General features: G+C 50.6%; 1 protein-coding gene across 2 annotated transcripts; it reads right to left on the bottom strand.

Moving 5' to 3' along the window:
• Nucleotides 1-46: 46 nt before the first annotated feature.
• On the bottom strand, nt 47-12,856 carry TREH (trehalase). 2 transcript variants are annotated; one of them, XM_053593760.1, is made up of 15 exons: nt 12,686-12,856; nt 5,318-5,418; nt 5,048-5,192; nt 4,878-4,965; nt 3,872-3,972; nt 3,703-3,795; nt 3,483-3,599; nt 3,254-3,376; nt 3,019-3,068; nt 2,713-2,907; nt 1,603-1,820; nt 1,229-1,340; nt 765-877; nt 484-537; nt 47-249 (listed from the first exon to the last, which is right to left on the bottom strand). In XM_053593760.1, the coding sequence occupies exons 1-15, from the start codon at nt 12,766-12,768 to the stop codon at nt 97-99; spliced, it is 1,746 nt and encodes a 581-aa protein (XP_053449735.1). In that variant the 5' UTR covers nt 12,769-12,856; the 3' UTR covers nt 47-96. The 2 variants fall into 2 exon arrangements, with proteins under 2 accessions (XP_053449735.1, XP_053449736.1); XM_053593761.1 differs by lacking the exon at nt 3,019-3,068 and having other exon boundaries at nt 2,713-2,801.
• Nucleotides 12,857-16,783: the final 3,927 nt, after the last annotated feature.

Consider the following 16,783-nt stretch of genomic DNA (forward strand, 5'->3'; position numbering starts at 1 on the left):
TTGGCTCTGAACAGAGGACAGGCCTGGAGAAGGCAGGTGCTAGGATAGAGGTTTAGTGGGGCAGGATCTGGGGAGGGCAGGCAGGTGGTAGGGCTGTTACTGTGGCAGCAGGCTGAACAGGAAATTTAGCAGAAGGGCAGCAACCAGGCAGTGGGGCTCCAGGAAAGCCAGCTGGGTTCCTGAGGTCAGCCGGTCACCATAGCGGTCCAGTAGCATCAGGACCACTCCATTGGTCCAGCCAAACCCCTCCTGGAGAGAGGTATAACCAGTGGGGCCAGGTCTCAGGGAAGCCCCAAGCTCTTTGGTGGGGGCTGTGGGATCTCTACCCAAGGGTCTGGCCCTGCCTGGCCCCAGGGGTACCAAGGAGCACCAGTCAGTGCCTCCCATGGGCCCATATACAGGTGAGCACACTGAGGCCTGGGGGGTTGTGGTCAGTCTTGTAGGACAGCAGAGCCTAGAAGTTCCCTGTATTGGCCAGCTCACCTGAACTTCATACTCCCCTCCACCACCGGGCTTTCCACCGTTGCTGATGTCATACTGGAGAGAAGAGTACAGGCTGTAGGTTAGGCATTGTCCCCAACCCCAGGATCCTTACCCTAAAGGCAGCAAACAGTGGGAGGCCCCAGGGAGAAGCCACTTTGCCGTGCAGTGAGTGGCCACTGGGTGCCGCCACTGTCCTGGCATGGGCCTTGCAGAGCCTGACACTCATACCTCCCTTGGGGAGGAGGCCCTGATGGGACACAGGAGTCTCAGGGCCAGCTCACCTTCTCATACATGGCTGACTTCTGGGAGTAGACATCAAAGTTGGTTCGGATCCAATTCTGGGCCAGCTGGAAAGCCACTTCCTGTGTCCGAGGTGAAAGCGACTTGGCCAGACCTAGACCCCCACCCCAGGCAGGATCCTGACTCTCTATAGAGTCCCCATCCCAGGGACAGCAGAGGCCAGGCCTTCTCTCCCGAAGCGGAGAAAGAGCCTGGGCCTCAAGACCTCCTCCTGGAATGATGGGCCACTCTGCCCTTAATCCAGGGTTGGAGGGAGAACAGAGGGCTGATTTCACGGGACAGGTGGGCTGGACATAAATGTTTGCTAAGTGAAGAATAAGATGCAAAGGAATGGGAGGAAGGACAGGGCCCCTGCATCCTTCGTTCACACTTCCCTAACCCCAGGGAGGCTGACCCTGTACCTGCCGGGGGAAGGCCCTATGCTCTGCCATGCCTGCTTCCCTACCTCTGATGACCAGGTCTTGTAGGGGGGCCCAGGCGTTGGGGAGGTCCCACTGCTGCCCAGTCTTCTGGAGAGAGGTCGGGATCCCATGCTGGTATGTCAGGATCTGGCTGTCCTAGAAGTTTCCAGACACTACCATGATTGTGGGTGGGAGCTGCACAGGGAGCCAGGATGCTGGGCCCTGCAGGAAGCCAGATGTGCCCTTCCTGGCCTCTGTCTACTTGACTCACAGCTGCCCCCAGGTGGCCCCAGCAGGACCAGCAGCTAAGACAGGGGCACAGCAGGAGGGAGGGGCTGGCACCTACCAGGTCTCTGCTCAGACAGGAGGGCCAACCCTGCTTCCATGGGACAGACTTGCCCACCTGCTGTGGCCTCACCTCCAGGTATTTCAGAGCCTTGTCTGCGATGCCAGGGTCAGAGAAGCAGCCGGCCCAGAGGGGAGCGAGGTTGGATGGGTAAAACTCCCGGTTTTTCTTCCCATTCTCAAGGTCATAGTCAAACCAGGCACCTTTCTCCTCATCCCATAGGAGGGCATTCATGGTGGCCAAGCGCTGTGCCCACAGAGTTCTGTACTTCGTGGCCTGGGAGTCATTTCCTGGGACAGCACTGCCTTTAGGCTGAGCAGCCCTGGCCCTGCCTTTACGCCCTGCACCTTTACCCTTCTACTTGGCCCTTTCCGTTTGTGTTCCTCTGCGAGGTCTGAGACATCCTGGGGACCAAGGGGCTGTGCCCACCTGGAGCCCACCTCATTTCAGGCCTCTAGGTGCTGGAATTCCCTGAGCCAATGGCCCTGCACTGCTCTCAGGGCCTACATTGGCCTGTTCCCAGGTTTGTCTGTCCAAGGACACTGGCTGTGTGGATTCCCCTAACTCTGAGGGTCAAGGGGCAGCTGTCTGAGGGAGAGGGCGTGCAGGGATTTAGAATGTGTGGACCAGGGTCCCCTCATTCTGTGGGCCATAAAGGCCCTCACAGTAAGAGAGGGAGGAGGCTGGGTGGGAAGGTTAGGGTGGGCTCTCTTTGTCCCATCCTGTGGTATACCAGTGCCAGTGGCCAGTGCCTCTGTGGGGAGAGGGTGTTGTTTTTTTTTTCTTTTTTTGAGACAGAGTCTCACTTTGTCACACCCTCAGTACAGTGCTATGGCATCATAGCTCACAGCAACCTCAAACTCTCGGGCTCAAGTAATTCTCTTGCCTCAGCCTCGTGAGTAGCTGGGATTACAGGCACCTGCCACAACTCTAGCTATTTTTAGAGATGAGGTCTTGCTCTGTCTCAGGCTAGTCTTGAACCTGTGAAGTTAGGCAATCTACCCGCCTCGGCCTCCCAGAGTGCTAGGATTATAGGTGTGAGCCACTGTGCCTGGCCCCATGGGGAGGGTTTGAGCAGGCTGGGAAGCTGAAGGCCCTTCCTCCAGGATTCTGCTTCCGGTTCTACTGTCAAGGCTGAGGCAGGAACCCAAGCTCAACAGCCCCTTTCCACCCAGTGCTCACCCAGTCTGGCGTAGAAGTTGCTCATCAGCTCCTCTGCTTGGCACAGGAAGGCATTCAGATCAACAGGCACCAGTTTGCTTGTCCGGATGCTGCTGAGCAAGTTGGGGTTAGGGCCCCCGATGAGCCAGCGTGAAGAAAAGTCCCAGCCAGACTCTGCCCCAGCCTTGAGCTCAGCCCACAGAGCCTCCTGGTCCCCTGTGAAGACAGAGCATGGAACCAGGCAGTCCTGGCTGCAGGATGAGGCAGCCCCCAATGGGGTCCTGGAGCCTAACACACTGCAGCCACCCTCACCACACTGCTGCTCACCCTCTGGCAAAGTGTCTGCCAACTCTGCGTCTTTGCTGTAGGACTCCGGCCTGGCAGAGAGGACAGGTGGACAGCCTGTTACTAGTAGGCGCTCCAACTAGGAGGCTGGACCATTTGGACCCAGCTACTCTTGGGCCTCCCCAGCCGGGGTTGTCCAAGAGACCAGGCTAAGGTCACCCCCTCCTGCCAGAGTAAGCAGGTAAGACCTGGAGGGGTAGGCTGAGCAGTTTCTCACCTGGGTCCCCCATAAGGGACATAATAGCGATTCAGGATGTAGTTCTTTGCCCCGAAGTTCACAGAGACACTCCTGTTCTTAGTCCAGAAGTCCAATTCCGAGGCTAGGGTTTCAATGTTCTCCCTGGGGTGGAGCCAGGCAGCACGTGAGCCCAGGCACACTGTCCTACCCTAGCCCTGGGAGGTCTGCAGCAGGGAGTGGGCCTGCAGGGCAACACAGAGGTACGCACTGTAGGAAGGCAGTGTCGTTGGTATGACTTAGGTAGCGAGCCATCATGAGGGTCAGGAGGGGGGGCTGGCTCCGCTGCAGGTAGTACACACGCCCGCCGTTGGGGACGTGCCCATAGCTGCCAAGAGGGACACCTGCTGAGGTGCCTTCTGCCTCGCTCCAGGCCCAAGGCACACCTGATCGTCCTCCACGCCCCTGGCTGGAGGTGTCCAGCCCCTCACGTTTTCACCAGGTCCAGGAAGTTCTGCAGCATGCCCTTCACTGTCTCAGCCATCTCAGAGAGGAGCAGGCCTTCCATTACCCAGTAGGAGTCCCTGGGGGAAGGGCAGCTCAGCATCGCCCTGGCGCCTGCCTCGCCCCAAATACTCTGCAGGCCCCCTGGCTTCTCACCAGTAGTAGAACTCGACAAAGCGCCCGCCAGGCACGATGAAGGGGTGGTCTGAGTAGATCAGTGAGAACTGCTCAGGGTGGCTGAGAACCTCAGGCTTCATCTGGAATCAGGAAGGACAGCAGGGGGATGGGGTGGTTAAGGAAGTAGAGGCTGGGGATGGAGGCCCTGACAGCCATGGCAACTAGGCTGGAATTCTGGCTTTACTGCTGCTGGTCCATGTGGTCGAGGCCCAGCTGCAGAGAGCCTTGATGCCCTCATCCCCCCATGCTATCAACTCGGTGTGTAGAAGCCCTGACCACTCAAATGATCCTCCCACCTCAGCCTCCCAGTAGCTGGGACTACAGGGGTACCCCCTACACCCAGGCATCTGCTGTTTCTATACGTGTGTTTTGGTGGGAAAGGGCAGCCTGGCTCAGTTATTTTGAGAGAGCAGAGAATGGGGTTCAGGTTTGTCCCGGGTGCCCTTGAGAGCTGGGTGAGGAAGGCAGCCTGAGTTAGCAAAGGAGCCCTGAACAGCATGGGGTGGCAGGGATTGCCAGGGCACAGGGGGCTGAGTGGGAGGAGAGAGCATGGGTGGTCCTATGTGGCCTGGGACAGAGCAAAGGAAAGAAACCAGCGTACCTTGACCACAGCAATGGCTCTTACTGTTCTGGAGACAGATCTGGCCCTAGGAGCTGGGGGGTGGGGGGCGGGAGAGAGCCCAGCAGGGGTGTGAACATTTAGCAGGTGACAAGAGGCACAGCTGGGGAGCATGAAGGTTGCAGGACAGTCTAGGTTTGCCTCAGGGAGGCTGGGGACCCCTTCTAAAGGAGATGAGGAGTTAGGAGTGCTTCCCCTAACCTCAGAAATTCTTCTGGAGGGCTTTTATTTTGGGAACCCAGGGAGTGGGGAAACTGTGTCCTCAGGAAAGGGAACCCGATCTGTGTTCTGAGGACACTGTGGGCCTCTAAACAGGGATACCTCTCTCCCAGCCCTAGGCCCTGGGCAGGCCCAGGACACTGATACCTTCTTCCCCAGCTTCTTCCAGAGCTGGTGCAGCTGCCCTGCCCAGACACGCAGCTTGGTATCCGAGATCTTCTGCAGGAACTGGGGGCTGGAAGAGGGTCGATCCCCTATGGTTCAGGGAGGCAGCCCTGTTGGAAGGGCCCTCTCCTGTTCCCTGTCTGGAGTCATACCTGTCTTTCCAGTCTCCAGGTGTCCAGGACTGTAGCTCCTGCCCCACATCCTGGAAATGTTCTTTAAGAAACACCTGCAGCTGCTGCTTTGGGATGCTGTGATTGTAGGCCTGGGACAGCTCCCTGAAGCTCTGCAGGACTTTGTCTGGAGGACAAGCAGCAGGGAGGTGTCAGCAGGAGCCCTGATCACAGGGGCCTCTCCGCCTGGTCTTGCTCCTTGGCTTTTTCTGGGAGAAGGTTCTGGAGAAGGTGAGCCCCCAAGTATCTCACCTGGGGCTGAGGACAGCGGCATGTCCACAAAGTGCTTGTCATCCTGGTAGAGCCTGGCCATCTGAACTTGGTGCAGGAGCTCCCCATGGCAGTAAATCTGGCTGCAAAGATGGGGATGGGAGCTGGTCAGGCCACCACTACCATCCCATTAGGGCAGAGAAGAGCAGCAGGGTCAGGCAGACTGGTCAGACATGTTACCTGGGACCACACAAGGGTTGTGTGTGTGTGTGTGTGTGTGTGTGTGTGTGTGATTTGTGTGTGGTACAGGTTTGTGGGCGAGAGTGACCTCCAGGGCTGAGAGAAGCAGGGTCTTCATACAGAAAAGAACCTGAGCCTGCATTGGTTGCTAATTTGAAATGGTGGGTGGTGGATGAGGGGAGGTTAGCACTTGAATCAGTGACATGTTAGGAGCTGGAATGCTGCTGGGAACCAGTTCTCTGTACAACAGGCCAGTGTCCATCCCTTCGGAAGGGCTTATAGCACAAGCCTATGAGGTACACTCAATGGTGGTTGCTGAGATTGTGGACCAGAAAATTTGCAGACACAGCATAGGATGGATGCCCTTGGAGAGATGATTACCAGCTTGCTCCCAGATATTTGTTGAAACGGCCTCCATGACTGCAGAATACAAAATAATCCTGAAACCTGAAATACCCATAACGTTTTGGGTAATGTCAGAGAAACTCTCGGATAAAGATGGCAATGCGCATAAGAGCTCCTTGATAAAGCAGAAATGGTTTATTCAGCACCAGCCTGCTCCGGGGACTCTGGAGGGGCAGGCAGCCTCCTTCCCCTGGAGCCAACTTCCGAAGCACCTAAAGAACTGATGCCACCTAGGAGGGGCCCTAGGAAGAGAGTTCTTGATCGACCAGCAAAAACCTGCTTGGTCTTGGGTAGGGAGACAGTATCTTGTTTGGAAGGCTATCGCACTCTGCTGACTGATGGAAAAGCCTTTGCAGAAGGTAAGAACAGATCAGCTCAGTGGACTGAGCCGCATGCTTTTTTCCTTGCAGAGATGGAAAAATGGAAAGATAAAAGCCTCTATGTTTGAGTTTTCACTGACTCATGAGCAATGGCCAATGGGCTGGTAGACAGGCAGTGAAAAACTGAACTGTCACAGGGATACCAACATGGAGCGTGATCCTATGGGAACCACTATGGAAATCTAAGGGTACATTAAAGTAGCTTTACATACCTGATTGTAGATGCAAATGCCCAAAATGCTATAAAATGTTATATGGGAACAGAAGATATTGGACCACCAAGTTACATTTCTTCAGATCAAGGAACACAATTTATAGCCCATAGTGTCCAACGGTGGGCCAAGCAATATTATAGCAAATGGACGTATTGTGTTACATACCATCCTCAAAGCAAATGGTTTGATAGAGAGCTGTTAACAGGCAATTAAAATCTTTGTTGTAGCAAATGGGGGAGATAAAAGCAAGAAGGGCTGGTTTACACACCTTCATAAGTGTGTGCTCACACTCAACATATTGTGAGCACGAGGAGTGCTCCCACTGCATAGATTCCTCTGCTTTTCTGGGTGGTCTAGGGAAGAGGGGGTGAGGACATTGCTGGTATGACTATACAATTTTGGCCCAAGTTATCTTAATGACTTTGTCCCTACCTGATACAGTGGTCCCAGGACTAGGACTGCAACTGTGGGTGTCAGAAGAAAGGATGATTTCCAAGCAAGAAATTATAACTATGCCTATTGACTTTTATGTCTAAGGGCCTGATCGGGTAGGTTGTGTCTTCACCCCATCTGGCTACATTGAGGTCATGGATGAATGTTTTGTGGTCAAGATCGTCTGCTACCCTGTTTCCCCGAAAATAAGACCTACTTACAGGAAAGATAAGACATCCCCTGAAAATAAGACCTAGCGCATCTTTGGGAGCACACCTTAAAATAAGACAGTGTCTTATTTTCGGGGTAAGACAGTGTCTTATTTTCGGGGAAACAGGGTAGTTCCGCACCTTTGTAACCCTACCCTATATGAATGGGAGTGAACCAAGGGCAGGGCACTTGCTAGACGGGTGTTGTTGCTGGCAACCCTCTATCAAAATCAGCACAGTGACCAGATCCAATGTCCCTTCCAAAGGTGGAAAAGCTTGGTAAAAATTAATGACAAATGGAGAGAAGGAGAAATAGTAGCTGAGGGTAAAGGAATGAATAAATGGGTTATGCAATGAGGGAAATCCAACATCGCATACATGCCTGGAACAAGAACAAGAAATGTTCGTCCTTTTTTTTTTTTTGTAGAGACAGAGTCTCACTTTATGGCACTCTGTAGAGTGCCGTGGCCTCACACAGCTCACAGCAACCTCCAACTCCTGGGCCTAAGCGATTCTCTTGTCTCAGCCTCCCGAGCAGCTGGGACCACAGGCGCCCGCCACAAGGCCCGGCTATCCCTTGGTTGCAGTTTGGCCGGGGCCGGGTCTGAACCTGCCACCCTCGGTACATGGGGCCCACACCCCACTGACTGAGCCACAGGCACCGCCCGAAATGTTCTTTCTTAGCGAGGTTATACCAGACGTCTGAAAGGGGGAAGCCACACATTTGCCAAGACCACTCCTGCTTTTGGGACCTGGCAATGTCAAATGACAGCCTGCACATCTGAATGGTCACACTTGGTAGAGTGCTGTGGCGTCACAGCTCACAGCAACCTCAAACTCTTGGACTCAAGTGATTCTCTTGAGGCTGAGGCCTCCCAAGTAGCTGGACTACAAGTGCTCACCACAATGCCCAGCTATTTTTTTAGAGATGGGGTCTCACTCTTGTTCAGGCTGGTCTTGAACCCATGAGCTCAGGCAATCCACCTGCCTCGGCCTCCCAGGGTGCTGGGATTACAGGTGTGAGCCACCACTCAGGGCCCCAAACACCTCTTTGTTGGTCAGTTGAGAGCAGTTTAGAGGGCACCGTCCAAGTGGCAGTAGAATCTGGCCCCTCCTTGGGTGATTCTAAAGTCAGTCCTAGGGGAAAAAAAATCTACCTGCTCTTGAAGGCACTGAGTAACTCTGCATTCCCCCAAAGGCACTGCCATTTCCATTTTCTTTTTTTTTTTTTGGGCCGGGGCTGGGTTTGAACCCACCACCTCTGGCATATGGGGTCGGCGTCCTACTCCTTTGAGCCACAGGCGCCGTCCAAAATGAGATCATTTCCATTTTCTTATGGAACTTTTCTGGGCACTACCCGTCCTGTTAGAGCATTTCCCTGACATCACCTAGGACATTCTGGGTATAGGTATTATACATGTAGGTATAGGTTTCAAGATTATCTTACGTCCTTCAGTCAAGGGGCAATTACAAATGATGTCTGATAGCAAGCTACTAATTACCTCTCAAATGGAAATCCTCCAGTCCAAAGTCCTAGCTGTGGTGCTGGTCGGTGCTCTAAGCCTTTTGCTCTAAGGTCTAGTCTATACTCCACAGGAGGCTACCGATCTGTGTGGACCTGGGCAATCTTATTGGTCCCATTTGGAAGGTCCAATCAATACTGCGTGATGGGTGGGTGTATATGCCTTCTGCTCTACAACCCTAGAAAGTGGAAATGTTCCCAGGTCAGATATAATATTCATTCCCATAATACATTCAGGAAAAATGAGATGCAATCATTTCACATAAAACCTGTTCCAATGTGCCAATTTTCATCCACGCTTTCACCCTAATCCCATCAACCCTTGCTTTCCTAACTGTGGCCTCCATTAAGATAGCACCAACAGGTTTGGTTTCTCATGTTAAGGATCAGAGATCACAATTGATAGAGATGGTATATGTGCTTTTGTTTCCTTTTTTCAGAGATGAGGTCTTGCTCTTTTACCCTCTTTGGAGTGCAGTGGCACAATCACAAGTCACAGCAACCTGTGGAATACCTGGGCTCAGGTGAGCCTCTCACCTCAGCCTCCTGAGGAGCTGGGGTTACAGGCACACACCACCATGCTCAGCTAATTGGTTATTTTTTTGTAGAGACAGGGTCTCACTATGTTGCCTGGGCTGGTCTCAAACTCCTGACTTCAAGTGAATCTCCTACCTCTGCCTCCCAAAGTGCTGGCATTATGAGCATGAGCCACCAAGCTCAGCTGTGCTTTTTTCTTGTTAATTTGCGTTTCCTTATGCATCAGTGAGTCAATTCCTCAGAAGGCGGATGTGTCATCTTTAAGTTCTAACTTTTACCCCCAGAAACAACAGCAGCATAACTGCTCTTCTATACCGTGGGTGGCTCGGTAGCCTCCCAGAAATGCAAGGTTCCTCATACCCTGCCCTCATGGCTTTTCTCTTCTCAATGCACAAATCAGTCAGTCAAGGTCATTCTAGTAAATCACACATTTTCTTTTTTTTGAGACAGAGTCTCACAATGTTGCCCTGGGTAGAGTGCCGTGGCGTTGCAGCTCACAGCAACCTCAGACTCTGGGGCTCAAGCGATTCTCTTGCCTCAGCCTCCCAAGTAGCTGGGACTACAGGCGCCCGCCACAACGCCCGGCTAGTTTTTTTGTTGTTGTTGTTGTTGCAGTTGTTATTGTTGCTTTAGCTGGCCTGGGCAGGGTTCGAACCCGGCAGCCTGGGTGTATGTGGCCAGTGCCCTACCCACTGAGCTATGGGCACCACCCAAATCACACATTTTCTGACACCAACTACAATACTATAGTTTAATTCTGGCGTTAATCATAGGGTATGTGCGGACTCCACACACAGGTTACTTGCAGGTTAAGGACATAGTCCCCAGCAAGACTGCCTTCACTTCAGACACCAGCCACAAGTTCAGGGGGTCCCCAGGCCACCTGCACTTCTGACCAACTGACTACAAACTTAAGGGTTCCACAGCTTCCCTGGGGGCCCACCATAAGTCATTTCATTAGTATAAACTGTTAAGGCCCGATATGAGTAACAGCGACACTCCTATCACTGGGGAAATTCCAAAGGCTTAGAGATTACCTTCCAGAAATCCAAGACAAAGACCAAATTCTTCATTATATAACAAGTGGCTTACCAGTAAAGGGTTGACTCAGCAGATCTGCTATGTTCAAACCCTGCACATTGCAAAGAAAGTTCTGGCCTGTGACTGACCCTAAGAGATAACTTTTTTTTTTTTTGAGACAGAGTCTCACTAAGTCACTCTGGGTAGAATGTCATGGCGTCACAGCTCACAGCAACCTCAAACGCTTGGGCTCAAGCATTCCCCTGCCTAAGCCTCTCAAGTAGCTGGGACTACAGGTGCCCACTACAACGCCCAGCTATTTTTTTGTTGCAGTTGTCATTGTTGTTTGGCGGGTCTGGGCTGGATTTGAACCCACCATTTCTGGTGTATGTGCCTGGCACGCTAGCCAGGGAGCTGCCGAGCCCCTGAGAGATAACTTTTTATTTTTTATTTTTTTCATTTTTTATTTTGTAGAGACAGAGTCTCACTTTGTGACCCTTGGTGGAGTGCCATGACATCACAGCTCACAGCAACCTCCAACTCCTGGGCTTAGGCGAGTCTCTTGCCTCAGCCTCCCATGTAGCTGGACTACAGGCATCCGTCACAACGCCCAGCTATTTTTTTGTTGCAGTTTGGCTGGGGCCGGGCTTGAACCCTCCACCCTAGGCATATGGGGCCGGCGCCCTATCCACTGAGCCACAGGCACCGCCTGAGATAACTTTTAAGTTACTGGAAAACACCGCCTGGTAAGTCTTTGCTTACTTGGGACCTTTGGCCATGCCAGGTATTTTATGCTAATAATGTGATTTAAGTGGGAGTCTTTGGCCACCCACCATCAGTTTGACCTCTGGAGACCGCAGAGTAACTAAGGTCAGTCACGCAGGTTCGATATGTTTCTATGACTGACCCTCAGTAAAAACTCTGGACACCGGGCGGCGCCTTTTCTTTCATTGTCATAAAACATAACTGTGGGTATAATCACCTGGTGATTACTAGTGAATCGCTGACTTGGGGTTGGTCTTAGGGACCACCAGCACAGTCCTCTTTCCATACATTTGGCGATAACCTAATGCTTGACCAAACTCTTGATTAAATAGCCTCTCTAAAATTCTCGTTATAATTGCTCAGAACCAAACCCATTAATTATTCCAGGTACACTTTTTCTCTTTATATTCCACAAATGATCTAATACCATCTACTCACCTATTTTATTTGTTTGTTTGTTTTTTGAGACAGAGTCTCACTATGTTGCTCTCAGTAGAGCACCGTAGCGTCACAGCTCACAGCAACCTCAAACTCTTGGGCTCAAGCGATTCTCTTGCCTCAGCCTCCCAAGTAGCTGGGACTACAGTTGCCCACCACAACGCCTGGCTATTTTTTGGCTGCAGTTGTTTAGTTGGCCCAAGCCAGGTTTGAACCTGCCACCACACCCACTGTGCTACGGGTGTCGAGCCAACTCATCTATTTTAAATACAGGGTGGCCATAAAGGTTGTGTGCAACTGCCACCCTGTATCTCCTATTGAACCATTTCTCTCTGTCTCTGTTCCTAACACTGGAGCCCAAGCCCTGGACCCTCTTGCCTGGAGCTCCCCACTCCCTAAACCTGTTCCTGCTCCATTCCAATAACATAGCCCTTCTTCCCAATCCTTGAAGTGCACTTCAGGCCCTTTGCATTGAAGTTTCCATGCCCGGACTCCTCTCTTGGTTCTACCTAGGTATGGTTCCTTCCATAACTCTACTCAAAAGGTCTCCTCAGAGACACCTTTCCTCCTCATCCTCTCTAACATATCCTCTGGCACACTCACCAGCAAGTTCCCTACTTCACTTTACTTTGAATTGTGCGTCTATCACTGTTTAGCTTCGGTTATTACTGTTCTTGCAAGAGCTGGTAAAGCAGATGGTGTGGAGAGAGCTCCCACGTGGAGTGAAGAGCAGACAATGGCCTGAGAGTCCAGGAAGCTGGACAGGCTCACTTATGTCTGTCATCTGGTGATGAAAACTGAGGCTCAGGAAAGAGGTTTGACTTGCCCTGGGTCACACAGGGAGTGGCAGGGACAGGGTTTAAACCTGAGTGCTCTGGTCAGACCTTTAGGCCCCCACCTCATACCCAGGTTAGGGAGCTCAGGCATGAAGTTTGCAAGAACAATCCTGAGAACAGCCACCTTCAGAATTCAAGGGATGGCTGGGAGGAAGGAAGGGAGGGATGGCTCTGTCCAGTAGGCTCCTGGACCATGTGTAGGCCAGCTTCAGGCAGCTCTGTCTTCCTCCAGGGCCCAGGACAGAGCCTGCCACACAAGGAAACCTAATTTTCTTTTCACCACTTTTTCGTCTCCTTTCCTTCCCTTCCCCCTCTTTCTTAAAGGCTGACCCCTAGAGCTTGAGATCTCATTCCAGGCCACCAGACCCCAGCCATTCTCCCCAACCCCAGCCGACTTCCCCACATCCCTACCTCTCACATGGTGGGGGTAGGGCTTCCTGCGACCCCAGGCCCAGCAGAAGTAGCAGGCACAGCTCCCAGGTCCTCCCGGGCATGGTGGCAGTGACTATGGCTGAATGAGCAAGCCCAGGCACCTCTGCTTGCTGGGCACAGCCTGGCTTGCCTGCCCATCCAAGTCAGCCAAAGTCCAAACTTTGAGGCGTGGCCACCTGAGGGGACATGTGCTTGATTTGTACGTGGCCTACTTGCCCTTCCTGCTCACAGGTACAGTGGTCATCCTCCCCACTATTACTATTTTTTGTTTTTTTGTAGAGACAGAGTCTCACTTTATGGCCCTGGGTAGAGTGCCGTGGCCTCACACAGCTCACAGCAACCTCCAACTCCTGGGCTTAAGCGATTCTCTTGCCTCAGTCTCCCGAGTAGCTGGGACCACAGGCGCCTGCCACAACGCCCGGCTATTTTTTGGTTGCAATTCAGCTGGGGCCGGGTTTGAACCCGCCACCCTCGGTATATGGGGCCGGCGCTTTACCAACTGAGCCACAGGCGCCGCCCCCCACTATTACTATTTTTTGCCTCTTCTTTTTTTTTTTGAGACAGAGCCTCAAGCTGTCGCCCTGGGTAGAGTGCTATGGCATCACAGCTCACAGCAACCTCCAACTCCTGAGCTTAAGCAATTCTCTTGCCTCAGCCTCCCAAGGAGCTGGGGCTACAGGTGCCCGCCACAACACCCGGCTTGTTTTTGGTTGTAGTTGTTATTGTTGTTTGGCAGGCCCGCGGGCTGGATTAGAACCTGCCAGCTCTGGTGTACGTGGCTGGCGCCTTAGCTGCTTGAGCTACAGGCGCTGAGCCTTTTGCCTCTGCTGTTTCTCAGTCTCAGCTGGTGCCCACGGCTCAGACACCTCCCTCAGAGTCATGGGGGTGGGGCTGGGGGACTGATAACCTAAGGGGCTGGGAACATAGGGCCACGTCTCTGTGGCCAATTCCTTGGGTGGTCCCAAGACTGCCAACCTTAGAGGGCTGTCATTTCTTTCTTTTTTTTTTTTTGAGACAGTGTCTCCCAATGTTGCCCTCCGTAGAGTGCTACGGCATTAATAGCTCACAGCAGCTCTCTTGGGCTTAAGCAATTCTCTTGCCTCAGCCTCCCAAGTAGCTGGGACTATAGGCGCCCACCACAAACGCCCAGCTATATTTTTTGTTGCAGTTATCATTGTTGTTTGGCAGGCCTGGGCCGGGTTTGAACGCGCCAGCCCCGGTGCATGTGGCCGGCTACCTAGCTGCTGAGCTACAGGCACTGAGCCTTCCTTTAATATTTCAAACAGAATGGCTCAAGAGTCTGTTCCTGATGAGATGAGAAACTCAGGGACCCTCACTATTATCTACAAGGAATGCTGTGGAAACCCACCACAGCATAACCATCCTGTCTGAGGAAGACCCACCACAGTAATGACATTTGCAATGGGTCCTGAAGATTGTTTAGGAATTTGCCAAGGGAATGTGGTGTAGAGACCATTCAATGCACACAGAACATACAAAAGGAATGATGAGAAGCTCAGCCTAGCTAGATAGAACCTGGCATCCCCACAGGGAAGGATTGTGAGAAAAGGCTAGAGGAATGTGTTGGCACCAGTCTATAAATGGCCTTTGCCAAGCCAAGGAGGCAGCTGTTTCCCCAAAACAGAACCACCAGAGAAGCTTGTGAGCTGAAGTAGCAGGAATAGATTTGCTTTCGAAAGCTCATCCCTTTAAAATTATGGAAGATGAGTTGAAGGGGCACAAGGTGGGGCAAGGTACCCCAGGAGATTGCAGCATCAAGGCAGGCCTGAATTAACCCAGAGGAGTTGGGGAGAGGCGGAGCACACAGGGAGGAGCTTACTTCTAGCCAGCACCATTGAGTTTAGAGATTAGCTGACCTCTCCTGTAGGACTCAGGCTTGCTGTTAAGGATGTCAGTTTTGCAACAGCAGAGCAGCATTTGCCACTGTCAAAAGAAACATTTTAGACAAGTTAAATTTAGCAATTTATTTGAGCAAAGAAATGATTTATGAATTGGGCAGCACCAATACCAGTAAAGGTTCAGAGAGCTCTACTGAGAAATGGCCGGCAGACACTATTTATAGACAGAAAAGGAAATGACCTACAGGAACAGCCTGATTGGTTACAGTTCAGCGTTTGCCTTATTTGGACATGTCTGAGCAGTTCGAAGCCTGTGATTGGCTGAAAGCTCAGCTGCTATGATTGGCTGAAATTCCTGGCTGAGAATCAGATATTTGCTACAAGGATATACTCTCATGTTAGGTTGCAGTTTGTTTACATATTAAGTTAGGGGTTACAGTGTGCTGCTTTCAGAGGCTGCTTTAGGTCAAATTTAATTTAATTTTACAACACAGACCAGGTGGCCCAGGCCCTGTTTCCCCTATATGGTACTCTTGTCCCTTCCCTCTGAAAGGTCACTTCCTCTCTGATAATTTGCCCTGACTTCCTGCCACTCCTCACTTCCAGATACTATATGCCTTCTTTCTCTTGATTTTTTTTTTTTTTTGCAGTTTTTGGCTGGGGCTGGGTTTGAACCTGCCACCTCCAGCATATGGGGCCAGGAAATACTCCTTTGAGCCACAGGCACCACCCATTATTTTATTTTTGAAATTTTTGATAAGATTTGGCATTATAACCATTTTTAAGCATACAATTCCATTTATAATACATTCATAATATTGTGTAACCACTCTTGCATCCTTTGGATAAATCTCACTTGGTCATGGTATATAATCCTTTTAATAAAGTGCTATATTTGATTTGGTAGTATTTTGTTGAGAAATTTTGCATCCATATGCATAAGTTTCTTTTCTTGTTATATCTTTATCTGGCTTTGACATATGCATAATGCCAGCTTCATAGAACAAATTAGGAAATTCCACTCTCCTTCTATTTTTGAAAAATAGAAAAGTGGTATTAATTCTTTAAATGTTTGGTACAATTTACTAATAAAGATATCTAGTCCTGGACCTTATTAGATAGGGTTCTTTGGAAAAACAAAAACAATAGATGTGTATGTGTGTTTGTGTGTGTGAATGTGTGTGTATGTGAGCATACATATATAGATTTGTGTTTGTACATATATGGAGAGAGAGCGAGAAGGAGAGACAGGGGTTTATTTTTAGGAACTGAAGCACACATGGTGGAGGTTAACAAGTCCAAAATCTCCAGGTAAGCTAGAGATCCAGGCAAGAGTTGCAGTTCAAGTCTGAACCCAGTGTGATGTCAGAAAGTCCCTCTTTCTGGAGAGGTTAGTCTCTTTGGAGTTAAAGCCTTCAGCTGATTGGATGAGGCTCATTCACTTTTTGGAGGGCAATCTGTTTTACTCAAAGTCTACTGATTGAAATGTTAATTTTATCTAAAAATACCTTCGCAGAAACATCTAGAATAACATTTGACAAGCTGTCTGTGCCTAGCTGTGTTGATACATAAAATTAAACACTTCATGGACTTTGCTTTCTTGAGAGGTTTTTTATTACAATTACAATCTATTACAGGTCTATTGAGACTTTTTATTTCTTCTTGCATCAGTTTAGGTAATTTCTTTTTTTTTTTTTGTAGAGACAGAGTCTCACTTTATGGCCCTCAGTAGAGTGCCGTGGCCTCACACAGCTCACAGCAACCTCTAACTCCTGGGCTTAAGCGATTCTCTTGCCTCAGCCTCCCGAGTAGCTGGGACTACAGGCACCGGCCACAATGCCCAGCTATTTTTTGGTTGCAGTTTGGCTGGGGCCGGGTTTGAACCCGCCACCCTCGGTATATGGGGCCGGCGCCCTACCGACTGAGCCACAGGCGCGGCCCAGTTTAGGTAATTTCTGTGTTTCTAGAAGTTTGTCTATTTCATCTAGGTTGTCTGATTTGTTGGCATACAATTGTTTATAGTATTCTGTTTTTATTTTTATAAGGTCAATGGTAATGCTGCATGTTAATTTCTGATTTTAGTTATTTGTGACTTCACTCTTTTTTTCCCTTTGGGTGTGCTTGAAGGTTTGTCAATTTTGTTGATCTTTTCAAAGGACAAACTTGGTTTCATTGATTGTCTCTGCTGATTTTCTATTTTCTGTTTCTTTCTTTTTTC

This window comes from Nycticebus coucang, chromosome 6, assembly GCF_027406575.1.
Source record: "Nycticebus coucang isolate mNycCou1 chromosome 6, mNycCou1.pri, whole genome shotgun sequence".
NCBI lineage: Eukaryota > Metazoa > Chordata > Mammalia > Primates > Lorisidae > Nycticebus > Nycticebus coucang.